The sequence below is a fragment of the Aulonocara sp. 'chitande type north' Nkhata Bay genome, linkage group LG10 (assembly GCF_057382095.1).
Source record: "Aulonocara sp. 'chitande type north' Nkhata Bay isolate Kocher_YH1m ecotype deep benthic linkage group LG10, A_spYH_male_GT1.1, whole genome shotgun sequence".
Lineage (NCBI taxonomy): Eukaryota > Metazoa > Chordata > Actinopteri > Cichliformes > Cichlidae > Aulonocara > Aulonocara sp. 'chitande type north' Nkhata Bay.
In genome coordinates this window covers 22,828,888-22,844,965 of record NC_141353.1, presented here as the reverse complement: position 1 = coordinate 22,844,965, position 16,078 = coordinate 22,828,888, and the positions used below count along the sequence as shown (strand labels likewise).

The 16,078-nt window shown below is 40.2% G+C and overlaps 1 protein-coding gene across 1 annotated transcript; it reads right to left on the bottom strand.

Annotated features, from left to right (window-relative positions):
• Window positions 1-10,884: 10,884 nt before the first annotated feature.
• Window positions 10,885-16,016, bottom strand: LOC147320915 (uncharacterized). The gene is made up of 4 exons (XM_086307368.1): window positions 11,695-16,016; window positions 11,542-11,589; window positions 11,287-11,391; window positions 10,885-11,039 (listed from the first exon to the last, which is right to left on the bottom strand). The coding sequence occupies exons 1-4, from the start codon at window positions 11,887-11,889 to the stop codon at window positions 10,908-10,910; spliced, it is 480 nt and encodes a 159-aa protein (XP_086163494.1). The 5' UTR covers window positions 11,890-16,016; the 3' UTR covers window positions 10,885-10,907.
• Between the last annotated feature and the right edge of the window lie 62 nt (window positions 16,017-16,078).

Here is a 16,078-nt window from a genome sequence, read left to right as displayed (position 1 = left end):
TCTGTGGGCTGAATGATTTACAGAATCATTAATATTTGAGCAATCATTTGAACTTCTAAACGCTTCTGCAACGCTTCTTCAAGACCCATCACGGCTAGTGCACACAAATAAATGACATGTAGACTCATTATAGTTCCTCCTATTAAAAAAGTAAATAATTAAAAAATGTAGTTTCACATTTTAAAGTGCAGTTGAAAGTTGTCTTGGTCTTATTTTGAATTAACACCTCTAGACTTTTTAGGTACACTGCTGTGACTGTGAGTTCGGCAGCTTCAACCAGCTGCTTTGGGAGGGGCAGCCAATCAGAAGAAAGTCTGCTTAAAGGGAGCCATTTCAGACAGTGGATGACCTCAGGGTCTGCACCATGTTCTGGTGTGAGGGAATCCTGCAAAGTTACTCTGATAGAGAACAAGAATTAGACCATAACCAAGAACTGCTGAAAATGAAATTAATATGTTCCCTTAAAAGGACAGAATGAGAAACGATGGCATGCCAAAAGTTCAGCATTATGAAAATACAACCAGAAGCCATCAGAAAATGGGTACACTGTGGTCATCAGAAGGATAGACATGATCAGCAACAGTACTAAGGCTTTTACAGTTTAATGATGCTCAGTAGGTACAAAGGAACCCAAAGTGTGCCAAGAAGATATCAATTATCATTGTGCCATCACCACCACCACCACTAGCTTAGACTGCTGATACAATGTAGGATGGGTCCATGCTTTTATGTTATTTATGTCAAATTCCGAACCTGCCTGTGTGAATGTTGTAGCAGAAATAAAGTCATCAGACCACACAACATTTTTGAAACTTTCCAGTCTCTAACTTTGGTGGCACTGTGTGACTTGTAGCCTCAGTTTCCTTTCCTTAGGTGCCAGCAGTGCGACCTGGTGTGGTCTGCTGCTTGTCGATCGTCAGGGAACAGCACCCCAACACAGGAAGCCTGGATTGGCCTTCTGCTAAAAAAAATTGTTAACATCTGATCCTATTGATCTTACCCAGTAGGCAGTGCAAAGCTGATGAAGCCTGAGAAGTGAGGGGGCATGCCCAGCTGTAACTACCTCAAAGGCTAGACGTCTTCACTGCCTCCACTGATAATGTCTTGGTTAGATCATGTTTAATAAATTAGTTTATATTTAAGTGAACTTCTTGTCTGAACTCCCTTCCTGTCACCTATTTTAAGCCTTGGGGACTGCACATTGCCAGACTATAATATTGCACCTGTCCCAGTTGACATAAAGACAAACCCAGTAAAAGAACAGAATGCTGTTTAAAATACGGCCTTTAATGTAAAATCAACCAGGGAAGAAAAAAAATGACAAGAGGAAAGAAAAAAACCAGTGACACTATCACGCTTTCAGCCTGTCCTTCAACTCACTGATATGCTTGCTGTCCTCTTAACCATTACTTGAATCTCTGCTTAAAGGCAGTATAATCACAGCGTGCTTAAATGGCAACTAGATCTTCTCAACATACTCTCTTTTCACACATCTTCTGAAATTATATCTCTTCTCACCCATAGAGACATCCAATCACATTATTAATATCTAATCACCAAATATCCAGCCACACCTCAACATCCTCTCTCTATCCATCTGACCTTTCCACATACATGATTTAATATAGGATTTAAGCTTAAATTGCAAACTCACGTCATTGCATTTCTTCCATATTTGTTATATTGGTTAAACTTAAATGTACTTATTTTTTTAAAATATTTGATTATATTCTGGTAAGTATTAAGCATCATTTACTATCAGCAAAAATCACATATAAATTATGCTCAGTTTGCCATTTTTATTTATTTATTTATGTTTACTTTTGCTGCTGTGTGATGTCATGGTTATCTCAAGTACACAGCTCTGACTGCCAGTATTGCACTTCCACCCACCTGCAGTTCAAACCTTCTTTTAGGGATGGGCAGCCAATCAGAAGAATGTTTGCTTAAAGGGAGTACAGATATGAACTGAAAATGAAGGCTTGAACAAAGTATATAAAACAACCCCCCCAAAAACTGTGTGTATGAATGTTAATAGTTAACAGTCAAGAAAACATTTGTGCTTATAAGATGAGCCCTTACTTTAGTGAGAGTTTCATTGTATTGTTCAAAGATATGTTTAGAATGTCATGATAGACAGGATTTCCAGTACAAGGATGGATTGCCATGACCACAGCAGACACCAGCATAAACATCATCATCTCATAAACAATTTCAAGAAACTGGCCTTGAAGACCTTGTTTCTGTTGTGTTGCTCAGCTTGTAAGCTGTTGTGATGTCTTGGCTGAGAGCAGATTATTTGTATTTGCTTTGCCCATACCTTCATCACATTCACCAGTTACAAAAAAATCCAAATGCAGACAGTAAGATGAAATGTGTAATTAATTTGTGATCAATGAATAGAATCAATGTTTCTCCAAAGAACAACCTATAGACAGTAGAGAAAAAAAGTGGTACTTTCAGAAGAAAGTTGATAACAGAATCCACAAAGTAGTAAACATGTTTTCAAGCAGAAGCCCTTAAAGTGGTTGTTTTGCTCAGTTGGCAGGTTGTTGTGAGATGTTGGTTCAGATCAGATTACTTATACTTGCTTTGCCTACGTCTTTGGCATGTTTGTCGGTTACAAATGCAATCTGAGGTGACTGTGAGATAAGGCTTATGATGAAGTTGCGGTCAATAAGCAGAAAAGGAACTGTTTCTCTAAAATGAACGTATATGTTTGTTTGCATTACATTTCCCCCCCTCATTATCATGTTGAATAAACCACTTTGAGATTACTTGAGCTTTACTTGAGTCATTCTGCGCTCCAGATGGGTTAATTGCTTTAATCGTGTTAATTGTGATGATGGATTGATATGCGTTAACGTTGACAACCCTAATTTATTCATGTCTTACTTGAATCAATGTGTCAGTTTACACAATTGTGACCTCTCTATGATATTCAAAACTTGTATTGCATTACCTTCTGGGCAATTCTTCCCAGACATTTTTACAGTTAGTTTGAGAGGTATATGGCTCAGGTTAGCATTTCTATAACCAGTGTTGGGGAGTAACGGAATACATGTACCGCCGTTACGTATTTAAAATACAAAATATGAGTAACTGTATTCCGTTAAAGTTACCGTTTAAAAAGGTGGTATTCAGAATACAGTTACTTTGTTGAAATAAATGGATTACACTGCGGTACTTTCCTGTTTCATTTTGTCGCGGGTCAGGACTGTTTGGGTTTTGTTTGACAGCTACGTTCTGTTGTTCCAGGCGGCAGCGTTACGGTTGCCATGGTTACAGGGCGACGCTCTCTCTCTCTCTGCGACTGTGTAGTTCCCTGGGTGAGAGAGCGCCTTTTCGTTGTTGTTGTTGTTGTTGTTGTGCTAAGCTAACAGGCAGAATGCTACAAGCACAGCTCTAAAGAATGTAGCATCATGGGCAGTGTAGTCCGTGTTGCAGGGAGAATGGACTGGCATACACGTTATGGGTCTGTGAGCGAGGAGGGAGAAAAAGGGGAGTGGAAAAGTACGAGTTGTCATCGAGGAAAAACGGGGCCCTGTTTCAGGAAGCCGGTTTGGAAAACTCAGAGTGAAAAACGACACTCACGGTTGAGTAACCCCGAACTGTCCAACTCGGAATATTCCGTTTCAGAAAGGCTGATAACAATTAGTTCAGTCAACGCGGAGTTGCTTTAACCCCAAGTGAAGCGCGCGGACGAGGATACATAAAGCCCTGATAAGCGGAGCACAGATTAAGCGAGTCACCATGGAGACGGAGGGAAAGAAGGCGCGGTCAATGTATTTCACAGCGCTTGAGGCCGAAATTCTGATGGCAGCATATGCCGATAACATGCAAATTCCGCGGAAAAAAGTAACACAGCCACAGCTGCAAAAGCATGCATGGCAAAACATAGCCGACAGAGTCAATGCGTGAGTGTTAATTCAAACATTGATCGAGGGATTTCCACCCATTTAACACGTTATTTTATCATATGTTATTTTATTTGTTATTTTATACATTTTATTTTGTGATGTGATGTGAGCGCAGGTGCAACCCAACAGGCCCCAAACGTGCCTGGCAGCAAGTAAAAATGAAATATAAAAATATAGTCCAAACAGGTAAGGTGTAATTGTATTATGAGCCATAGTGCTTGGTCTGTTTGTCCCATGTAAATCAATTGCAGTTAGAGGCTACATTAATTTTCTCTCTGTAAGCACTTATTGAAATTATCTGAGCACATTACAAGTACATATTTGCTTACTCTGTATGCTCAAATGTGGCCCGTTATAGCCAACAGAAAAAAAGCGGAGGCCCGAAAAACAGGTGGGGGTCCTCCACCACCACCACTCACAGAGGCTGAGCAGTTGGCCCTCAGCCAAAACAGTGGGCACCCTGTGGCCGAAGGCATCTCTGCGGGGACATCCTCTGAGTCAATAACCCCGCAAGACACAAGTGCCTACATAAGGGGTAAATTCAAAATAATACATGATGTGCATACATCCTTTCTTCACAGTCACCTTTGCAGTGCGACACATTCATTTGATAAACTCTTTACCATAATGAATTATTTTGTAGTGAAGTTATTTTCCGACTGATTTTGCCTTCCCTCAGTCTTGGTTGTCTTTGAGAGCATAATGACAATGAAGTGTAAGGTGCTTGGTATGTTTGTTAATTGCCATTTGGTCCCTTGTAAGTTATAAGTGACCTGTATAAACCTCATATTCTATCAGTTGATGGTGATGGTGTACTGCATCTGGTGCAGCCTCCTGTTGAGCCAGACCAACATGCAGTTGTGAGTAATACTCCACAGATTATATGAGTTTACAGTAGAACAGCAATGTTGTCTATTTCTTTACTACAGGAAAATAATGAAGAAACATTGACAGCTGTTACAGAGGAGGAAGCAACAGAGACACTTTATGAGGTTTACATCTTTTAATACTTTGTGTACAGGAAATACAGGCGACCAATAAAGCCAGTTGAACAGAAAATCTGTTTATTCTTCTTTCAACATGTTGAGGTGATGGGTCAAAAGAAATGATTGTGGCATATGGTGTCTCTGACTGCGCTTCCATCTTGTATGTCCGTGGGAGGGTCAGGATGTTCATGGTTTGGATCACTGCTGATGTTTGGTTCAGAAGGACAGTGTTCTCCTCTAATTGTGGCAATGTTGTGAAGAATCACACATGCCACAATAATGTCACATGCCCTTTCTGGGGTGACCCTGAGTCTTTGCAGGCACTGGAACCGGGCCTTAAGCATTCCGATAGTCATTTCAATTCTGGCTCTTGTCCTGCAATTAGCCAGATTATATCGCTGCTGTGGGCCCGGTTCAGGGTCAGGGTAAGGGGTAAGCAAATAGGGTAAACATGGATACCCCCTATCACCAAGCAAGTAGCCAGTGAACTCTCCTAAGACAGAAGGGTACACTTCAGTTCAAATGTCCCTGAAGCAATTGGTCTTTATATATTTTAAAGTATTCTCAACTCACCATGTCCAAATTTTGTGCTCAGTGTACATTCACGGAATATTTGTGAGTCATGGACAGAGCCTGGCCACTTGGCTTCCACATTTGTGATAATGTTGGCAGCATCACATATGATCTTCACAGTGCAGAGAACACAAATTAGCATCCATTACTATGATGAAATAATTTGTTAGTTTGAAATGCTACAGGGAACTATGTACCTGTACATTAATGCTGTGGAAAGACTTCCTGTTCACATAGTCTCCTTCATTTACTGAAGGAGCAATGATTGGAATGTGAGTGCCATCTGTACAGCCAATCACGCCTGGGAACCGTGAAAATAAATGTGCAATTTAAGTAGTAGTCCAAGTATCACCACATCATACATTAAGTTTTGGTCATCCTGATACCTGCAATTTTGTGGCATCCCTCTTTGATAAATCTTGTGGGTCTATGACCGGGGAACACCACAGACGAGTACAGGAGACGTTTCAGTGCAACTGTAACATTCCTGACTGCCCGACAGACGGTAGCCTTGGAAACGTGCTCAGCGTCACCAATATTATACAGAAAGCTCCCGTTTGCAAGAAACCGAAGTGCAATACAAATAATATGCAATGAACTGAGAGCATGTCCGCGATGTGTCACATGCGTAATATATGGCCTGAGGATGTTATCCAAATAAATTATAGATTGTGCTGAGAAACGGTAACGTTCGCACAGAAAATCATCAGGAAATGATAAAATGTCCAAACGTGCTCTGATCACTCTCTCCCGGCGGAGAGCTCTGCGGAGAATTTGGGCTTCACGATCTACTGGCTCGTCAAGGAAGTGGCACGCCATGTCCGACACTTCCTACTGTCAGGTTTCCGACAAAGGGGCGGAGACAGTCAGGGTTAGTTGTAGTAAACCTGCTAGGGGGCAGGTTAGCTTCACGGAGTGTGTCGTCATAGTGACTCACTCAGGCTGCAGCTGAACTCGCTTTGTGAAACCGAAAACCCAGAGTTTTCGTTAACTCAGGGTATACTTACTCAGTTTTTCCACTAAACCGGCTTCCTGAAACAGGGCCCGGGAGCTGGAAGCATGTAAATATAATAATAACCACTTCAGCCAAGAAGAGTGCCTGACGAGCCCAGTTGTAAGTAAGCTATTAAGACTCGACTGTACACCGTGTTCGTGTTTTCCTCCGAAAACAATAAGTTCCGTTGGAGCAGCCTTTCAACGCCTCTCTCTGTCTCTCGCAAGAAAAATTGACCCACACAACAAAGTAAAGCTATTTTTCGGCTACGAGCCGACAGGGACCCCGCCGTATTAGTCAGAGGTCCCTTTACTACAGTTCGGAGCCGCGGACCTTCAGTAATAGTAATAAATCACACAGCAATAGTACATTCACGTTGTTGTAAAAAGCATGATAATATATTAAGTAATCCAAAGTATTCAGAATACGTTACTGTCATTGAGTAACGTAACGGAATACGTTACAGAATACATTTTGGGGCATGTATTCTGTATTCTGTAATGGAATACATTTTAAAAGTAACCTTCCCAACACTGTCTATAACTGTAAACCAGTTTGTACTGGCAAATATAGGCTATAAATTTCACCAATTATGGAATTCTACAACTTTGGACTGTTTGTGCTATCAAAGCGACCCATACTTCAAAAATAACCAATTTTCTACCCACCATATGTCACAAACCTGTCAAAATAGAACACAAAACTGTCAAAGTTACCCATTATTAGATCTCTAAATAAGTTTCACTTTAATAGGTATTAGAATTGACCTAAGTATGTGGGTAATAAACAATTTGAATATATGATTGAACTGCTCAACGTTTTAATGACAATATATCCATTCATCTCTTTAGCTTAAGGGTCATGGGGGGCTGGAGCCTATCCCAGCTGCCATAGGGCAAGAGGCAGGGTACATCTTGGACAGGTCACTTGTCTAAAAGGATGATAAAGCCATAAAAAAGAAAAGAAAATACTAATAGCTTACTAAACTATACTATAAGCTAAAACAAATATCCAGTTTCACAACCTTTGTTCTTTTTTGTTGTATTCCAAAAAGGAATTTGTATTTCTGGCCAGAATTGAATCGGAAACTTATGCTTGGCAAACAAATGGGCTAACCCGTACACTTTATGAATTATGAAAAACATTCAAGTGATCACATATCAGACAGTTCAAATATCTCTCTAACATGGTGTTTTCTTGAAACAAAAGCAAAAGTCTGAAAAAGACTTGTCTGTGGAATCCATTTCAAATACAATACAATACAATACAATTTTATTTATATACCACATTTAAAAAACTAGAGGTATGCCAAAGTGCTTCACAATTAGAGCAATAATAAATACAAATACAAAACACAAAATACAAATAAAATATACTAACAGGCAGGTGACATAGCTAACCAATAATACACCAGGCATAGTAGGCACAACCTGAAAGGCTGAAGGTTAAAACATTATAAATATTAATAAAGCAAAAAAGACAACTTACAGTACACCAAAAATGCGGGCTCTAGGAGCCGGGGAAAGCAAGGCTAAACAAATACGTTTTTAATCGAGATTTAAAAGATTGAATTGAATCAGACGCCCGAATAGCTAGAGGGAGGTTATTCCAGAGGTAGGGTGCGACAGCGGCGAATGTGCGGTCACCTCTGGTCTTGAGCCGAGATCTAGGTCGCACCAGGAGCATTTGGCCTGCTGATCTAAGCGCTCTCCCGGGGGTATAAAAGCTGAGGAGATCTGTAAGATAGCTGGGCGCGGTGTTATTTATGATTTTAAAAGTGAGCAATAAGATTTTAAAATCAATACGAAATTTAATAGGGAGCCAGTGGAGGTCGGAAAGAACTGGAGCAATAGACTCAAACCTGCCAGTTCCAGTTAAAAGACGCGCAGCCGCATTTTGAACGAGCTGCACTTTGTGAACAAGGGCAGAATGTAGACCAGTGTAAAGGGAATTACAGTAATCTAATCTTGATGTAACAAAGGCATGGATAAGTTTCTCCAGGTCCTTACGTTATAAGTAGGGCTTGGCCTTAGAGACTAGACGTAATTGATAGAAATCAGATTTAACTACAGAGGACACATGTTTGTCCAGCTTGAAGGAACTGTCCAAGACAACACCCAGGTTCCCCACAGTGTCAGAAAGGGAGTCAGCAAAGGGCCCAAAAATACCAATAAGTTCAGCCCGAGAGGAGGGAGTATCAAAGATTACAATTTCAGTCTTCTTATCATTTAGAATGAGGGAATTGCTCAGTAGCCAGATTTTAACTTCATTCATACAATCGGAGAAGTGTTGCAATGACGACGTGACATCCTCAGCTAGTTCAAAATAGATTTGAATGTCATCCACATAGAAGTGGAAAGAAATATTTTATTTATCAAAGATTTGGCCTAAGGGTAACAAGTATAAAGAGAACAGCATGGGACCCAGCACAGACCCCTGGGGGACACCAGAGGTAACAGGGGCAATCGAGGAAGCGTAGGTACCTGTGGTGACAGAAAAGGACCTTTCTGAGAGATAGGATTTAAACCAGCTAAGGGCACTGCCCGTGATGCCCACCAGATCCTCAAGCCTCATTAAAAGGACATTATGGTCCACCAAGTCAAAAGCAGAGGACAAATCAAGCAAAATTAACACCACAGGGCGCCCAGAGTCAGCAATTGAGAGAAGATCATTAAAGACTCTCAGTAATGCAGTTTCCGTGCTATGGCGTGGCTTAAACCCCGACTGAAATTTTTCCCCAATATTATTTGCATCCAAATAAGTTTGAAGTTGGGAATGAATAATCTTCTCCAAGATTTTAGACAGAAACGGGAGTTTGGAAATGGGTCTAAAGTTAGCGAGGTCATTCTGATCAAGGGAGCTCTTTTTAAGTATAGGTTGCACTACAGCGTGTTTAATAGCAGCCGGAACACAACCCGATAACAGTGACAGGTTAATTAATGATAAAATACAGGGCCCAATAATGTTAAACCAATCTTTAATAATGCGAGATGGTAGGATGTCATGAGCAGCGTTTGAGTTTTTTAGGTGATCTTATACCCTTAAGAGTAGGGAGCGAAATTGGATCAAACTGATTGAGGTTAATAGAGAATCGTAATGCTGGGGCCTGACTCATCACAGGGGGGTCTGAGACTTAGAGATAAGATTCTGCCTGTAAAATGAGTTAAAAAAATTTAACAAAGGGCTAAGGAAGCCAATCTAGGCATTTCAGGACAAGGATTGATCAATGAGTTAAAAGTCTTAAATAAAATACGTGGGTTGTGACTATTATCCGCAATGGCACCCGACAGAAAAGCCGCTTTAGCCAACTTAGCAGATTTCTGAAATTCCAGGCAGGTCCTGCGAAGGATATCAAAAGACACCTGGAGCCTATCTTTTTTCCACCGTCTCTCAGCTTGGCGGCAAACGCGTTGTAAAGCGCATAAAGAGTCATTTAGCCACGGCTGAGAGCAGCTTCTAGGCCATTTTACTTTCATAGGGGCCACAACGTCCAGTAAAGAGGAGCAGGTAGAGAGAAAGGAGTTAGCAAAATCATCAACTGAAGAGGGTGTAGAATGATCAAAGTCAGGGAGAACAGATTTAGAGAAAGCAGCCGAAAATTCAGCCACAGTCCCAGGATATATTATGCGCACAAGACGTCGAGGACCCTCAACGTTCTGGTCCAATTTGCATAACTCAGCATCAAAGATGACTGGGAAATGATCGGAGATTCCAATGTTGCTGATGTCCCTGATACAAATGTCCAGTCCATAAGAAAAAATCAAATCAAGGGTATGTCCTTTAAGGTGGGTAGGTGCATTAACCCACTGGATAAGATTAAAAGAGTCAACTAAGTCTAGAAAATCCTTGGCAAACACATCATCTTTACAACAAATGTGAATGTTAAAATCACCAGTGATAAGAACATGATCATAATTTAGATAAAGAGATGCTAAAAAGTCACCGAAGTCGTTAATGAAAGTCTTATTATATTTTGGGGGACGGTAAATCACAACACAGAGAGTCAAGGGGGGACCAGCAAGTTCCAGCAGCTGAGCTTCAAAGCTAGGGAACATAGGGGAAGGCAGGTGCTGTACTCGGAATTTATTCCTAAAGACCACTGCCAGTCCTCCACCCCTGCCCGAAGGTCTCGGTGAGCTAAAAAAGGCACAATTCACAGGAAGGAGCTCTGAGAAAGGGAAAGACTCACCGGGACGAATCCAAGTTTCCGTCATGAATAAATGAGTCTGAAAAAGACTTGTCTGTGGAATCCATTTCAAATGGATTAGACCTCCTTAGAATACATTTGGTGAGGTTTTCCAGCAAATCAGGTAGTAGCTGTTCTTTGTCTGACAACTAGAATATGAAAAAAATCTTAAATTATGAAAACCCATGACCTTTGAAATACACTTAAAAGAGTTATCACGTTAGCCAGTTCAATGATCTTGAAGGTATTCAGGCAGCTTGTGTTACGTTTCCCATGACATTTCTTCTCTGAATACATTTGGTGAGGTTTCCCAGCAAATCAGGTAGTAGCTGTTCTTTGTCTGACGGCCGTACTTTCTTGAGTACTTCTTTGCAGTTTATCTGAAAGACAGGAATCTGTGTTCAGTATATATGCTCAGTTTTGCAGATGCATTTGTCTACCTAAAGTGAGATTAGCACATTGTCTCTAAATATTTACAACACAGATTGACGCATTTCTTTCCAAGCTCCTTAAACTATGATCATGGTTGACTGAGAACCTTCACAGACTACACAGATTTGTTGTTCTTAAGTTGGAGATGTGTCAAAAAAGATAACTTACATCTGAGAAAACCCAAAAAAAACTTACATGTGATTTCTTAATGAATATTTCCAGGTTTCTCAAAATATCTTTCTCTTCGTCATTTTTGGGATGCTTTTGTAGGATGTCATGCACTTTGCAGAAGAAGTTATTCTGTATGAAGCATAAATAAGTAAACTAAGCTTTACAAATAAACATAAATAAAATGTAAAAAAGAGACCACTGTTCTTGTTGTAGTCTCTCAAAAAAAAAAACCTGAATGGAAAACTTGCAAACTGTTTCAAAGACAAGAAGTTTTCTCACCCCACATCCAGATTCAACCAAATGTGTCACATCCTCCACATAGAAACTCTGCAACATTGGTGAGACAAATTGTCACAAACAAGTTTTATGCACCAAAAACGTGAACAAAGCAGAAAAAACACGAGTTAACTAACAACAACAACAACAAAAAGCTCTATGAGTGTTAGGAGTCCAGAAAACAGTTGTGCTTATAAGATGAGCTCCTACCTTAGTGAGATTTTCACTGTATTGTTCAACAAGGTCAATGATACTGTTAAGACTATCGCTGAGAGTAAGATTACGGACAGGATTTGCAGCACATGGACTGATCAGCATGGCCACAGCAGACACCAGCATGAGCATCGTCATCTCCACACTTGTTGATTGTTGGCTGAAAACCTCTAGAAGACGTGTCTTCAAGCAGAAGCCCTTAAAGTGTTTCTGTTGCTCAGATGTCAACTGGCAGGTTGTTGTGAGGTCTTAGATGAGAACAGATTATTTATACTTGCTTTGCCCATGCCTTCGCCCTAATTGTTGGTTACAAAAAACAGCCTAGATACAATCTGAGGTGAATGTCAGATAAGGGACATGAGGATGTTATGGCCAGTAAGCAGAAAAGCAAGTGTTTCTCTGAATTAAAAAAAATGAAAAAGCAACTTATTAACAGATTGTCATCCACTCGAAGTGGTTACCTGGAAATGTACTGTTCAAAGAAATTAAGGGAAGACTTGAACAATCTTATGTTTGAATTAATGGGCTGATTTTTTTTGGTTTCCACTGACTGTTGTCACGTCATTTTTTACTCAACAAATTACGCAGAATATGGCACTAAAGATTTCCAACAAGAATATTTCATTCAGCAAAATCAGATGTTTGAAGTGTTTGTTTGTTGTTAACTTTGTGAGCATATATTGAGTGTAACTGGCAATTTTGCCTCACTTTCATGTTCAAGAAACCAGTCTGAGATGATTTGAGCTGTGAGACATGTTCCCTTGTCCTGCTGGAGGCAGACATCAGAAGATGGGTACACTGTGATCCTACAGGGAGAAATGGACATGAACAGCAACAATACTCAATCAGGCTTTTATGATTTAATGATGCTCAGTTAGTACAAAGTAGTGGTGTGCGACATTGCATATTTTGGTATCGATTCAATACCAAGTAAATACAGGCCAGTATCGCCGATACTGATACTTTTCAATAAATAAGGTGGATGCACCATTGAATTGCTAAATCTCAATTAATTTTCATGAACTTAAGTTTTTTTTATGATGTTTCCTTTTTTAGTATGAAATAGTTAAAACCTAGGACATAATTAGGACAAAATTTATAATTAAATAGAAAATACTTATAGAAAACCAATATTATCAATTTTTTTTGACAAAACCTAAAATGAAAAGTGCACGCAAACCAGTAAACAAATTAAAACAAACAAGTACTGTTGAGAAACTGTAACACAAAAATGACATCTAAAATTCTCAACAAAAAAACAACTGGTGAAAATATAAATAATATGTAAACAATTTAACAACCCCCAAAGCATCTGAGTCACGTCACATGATGGCGCAACATCTAAACACAAGAGGAGGAGGGGGAGTAAAGTGTGCCTGCTCTGTGCTGACACAGGAGCGGCGAGTCCGGCGACCTGGCTGTTTCGTCTTTTCCCAAACCACAGCACTGCAAACAAGAGCGGAACTTAAAGTAAAGAATCAATCTCACCAGGCTAGTATTGATCCGATATCGATGCCGACTTGGTATCGATACAATCGATATTTGGATCGAACCGCCCACCACTAGTACAAAGTGTGCCAAGAAAATATCACTCACATTGCATCACCACCGCCAGCAGCCTAGAGCGTTCATACACGGCAGCATGGATCCATGCTTTAATGTCATTTACACCAAATTCTGAAGCTACTGTCTGAATGTCACAGCAGAAACTAAATCATCAGACCAAACCACATTGTTCACATCCTCTATTTCCCAACTTTGGTGAGCCTGCATGATCTGCAGCTTCAGTTTCGTGTTCCGAGATGTCAGGAGTGTGACCTGGTGCAGTCTTCTGCTACTGTACTCAATTTGATTCAAGGTTCAACATCTTGTTGCAGTTGTGTACCTGACAAAATGCTGGTGATTATATATATATATAACTGATAGACGTTTTTCTGTCAGGTTCGGTGGCTTTTCATCCACATCTACACCCCTTACATGTGGGGTCCCTCAAGGATCTATCCTTGGCCTAGTCCTCTTTTCTCTTTACATGCTCCCATTGGGCTCTATTTTCAGGAAAGATGGAATCTTATTTCACTGCCGATAATCCTCAAATCTACTTTCCTCTTAAAAGAATTCTACAGACTCTCTAAAAGTTTTGCTAGACTTCTTTGATGACATTAATTCATGGTTTGCTTTCAATTTTTTGAATATAAACGATCAAAAAACTGAGATTGTACTATTTGGACCTTCTAACCCTTATTTTTCTTTTAAGGGTACGGTGGCCCTGAAAGACCAAACGAACTGCAATTTAAGAAAACACCAGCAATAAGAAAAACGCTGCAAAAGCACACAAAATGCAACAGAAATAGGAAAAACGACAACGGAAAAAGGAAAAAACTAAACAGAAATAGGAAAAATGACTACGGAACTAGGAAAAACGAAAACAGAAATAGGAAAAAACATATTTCCAAAAGCACAAGGAAAGTGTTTCTGTGGAGACAACCCGTCGGACCAGTTGCAGGAACCAAAATATGCTAAGAATTGCGCTGGGAGACTCTTAAAAGAAGTGGAGGATCTATCAGTTTTGTGAGGAAAGAAAAGGTGAGAGGTAAGTTTGTTAGCCTAACTATTAGCCTAAAAATCCGTCATCAGTTTTATATGAATCATGATAAAACACACCTCCCATGTTTTGGGTTCTCAGGGCCACCATATAAGGGTGACCTTGGGCCTCTGGAAAAGTCTAGAACTCCCATTGCAAAAAATCTGGTAGTGTTCTTTAATAGCAATTTTTGATTTGAGAAACAAATAAATTCTGTTGTAAAAGCCAGCTTCTTCCAGCTCAGGGCCTTTGCAAAAATTAAGAACATTTTGTCATCTGCCCACTTCGAGAAAGTAATTCATGCATTCATTTCATCCAGGCTTGACTCCTGTAAAAGTCTTTATTTTGGTATCAGCCAGGCTCTGCTCTCTCGTCTTCAGCTTGTTCAGAATGCTACAGCCCGACACTTGACAGGCACTCGTAAACATGACCATATTTCCCCAGTCTTGGCTCATTTACAGTGGCTTCCAGTACTTTACAGTACAGTAGAAATGATTTTAAGATTTTACTGTTTGTTTTTAAGTCTCTAAATGGATTAGCTCCATCAGACCTCTCTGCTCTTTTAACTAAAACTATTCCAAATAGGTCAGCTGATAAGTTGCTTCTAGTTGTCCCTTGAAGCAGGCTAAAAAAACAGTGGAGACCAGGCCTTTGCAATTTCTGCTCCCAAACTTTGTAATAGTGTCTCTTCAAATTAGGATCTGATCCGTCTGAAAACACATTTTTAATCACTAGCTTTTAATTGTGACTGAGTTTTTGTTTTGTTCTTTGTGTGTGTTTGTTAGACTTATAGTCAAGACCGCCTAAACCAAGACCAGGGCAATACCAAGACCAGAGGGCATCGAGACCAAGACAAGACCAAGACAGACCGAGTCAAGACAAAGATAAAGTCGAGACAAGACAGAGACCGAGACAAAAAAAAAAGTCTTTATACTGCAGCCAGATGCTGCTTCGTTTATGGGTGTCAGGCATATTTATGTGTTTTTGCGATGCACCTGCACAGCCCTTCTCACCCCTGTCTACTGTCTCACTCACTTACTGAGAGGACAGACGCACGCTCCACTTGACTGTCGCGTATCTCACCCTCTCTGTTTTTCACATAATGATATTATCCTATATCCTCGCATGTGATTGGCCACAATATGGAGGAACTGGAGCATAGCTGAGCCACTGTGTGAGAGCTGAGCAGTGAAAGGAAATTAAGTGAGGAGGTGGCTCTTGCTCAATGAGAATCGACTCTTCTGATTCACTACAAAGCACTCTCTAAGCACGGCTTTTAGAGCTGATGCTTTTGCGCATGACACATTATCGAACGTTGTGTATCATGGATACTGATTAATATTAATACTGTTACATATTAAACCTAGCCATATTTTCAAATTATGAGGAAAGTTTATATATACGTGATACTGAAAGCTTCAAACCACTATGAATGCTCAGTTTGCGAGTTCTTTTCTATTTACAGAGCTGTGGGATGTCACAGCTGTGGCTGTGAGTTAGCAGCTCCACCCACCTGCTTTGGGTGGAGCTTGTGGTTGTTTTGATTGGACTGCCAATCACAAGGAAGCTGACTTGAAATGCATGCAGTATCAAAGCCAAAGGTTCACTCCAGAGCATGGATGGCATGGGGAACTCTGACAGAGACCAAGAACTGCTGCAAATGAATATAATATCTCCCTATTAAGATGTTGAAAGGGCAGAATGACATGAAATGGTCTGCGAAAGGTTCAGTTTTATAAAAATTCA

Excerpts from the sequence above, each read along its gene's own strand:
- LOC147320915 (XM_086307368.1), bottom strand. The coding sequence starts at position 11,889 with ATGACGATGCTCATGCTGGTGTCTGCTGTGGCCATGCTGATCAGTCCA. Across the intron at positions 11,392-11,541 it reads TGGTTGAATCTGGATGTGGG|AATAACTTCTTCTGCAAAGT; the intron begins GTGAGAAAACTT and ends TGCTTCATACAG. Across the intron at positions 11,040-11,286 it reads TATTCATTAAGAAATCACAT|ATAAACTGCAAAGAAGTACT; the intron begins GTAAGTTTTTTT and ends CCTGTCTTTCAG.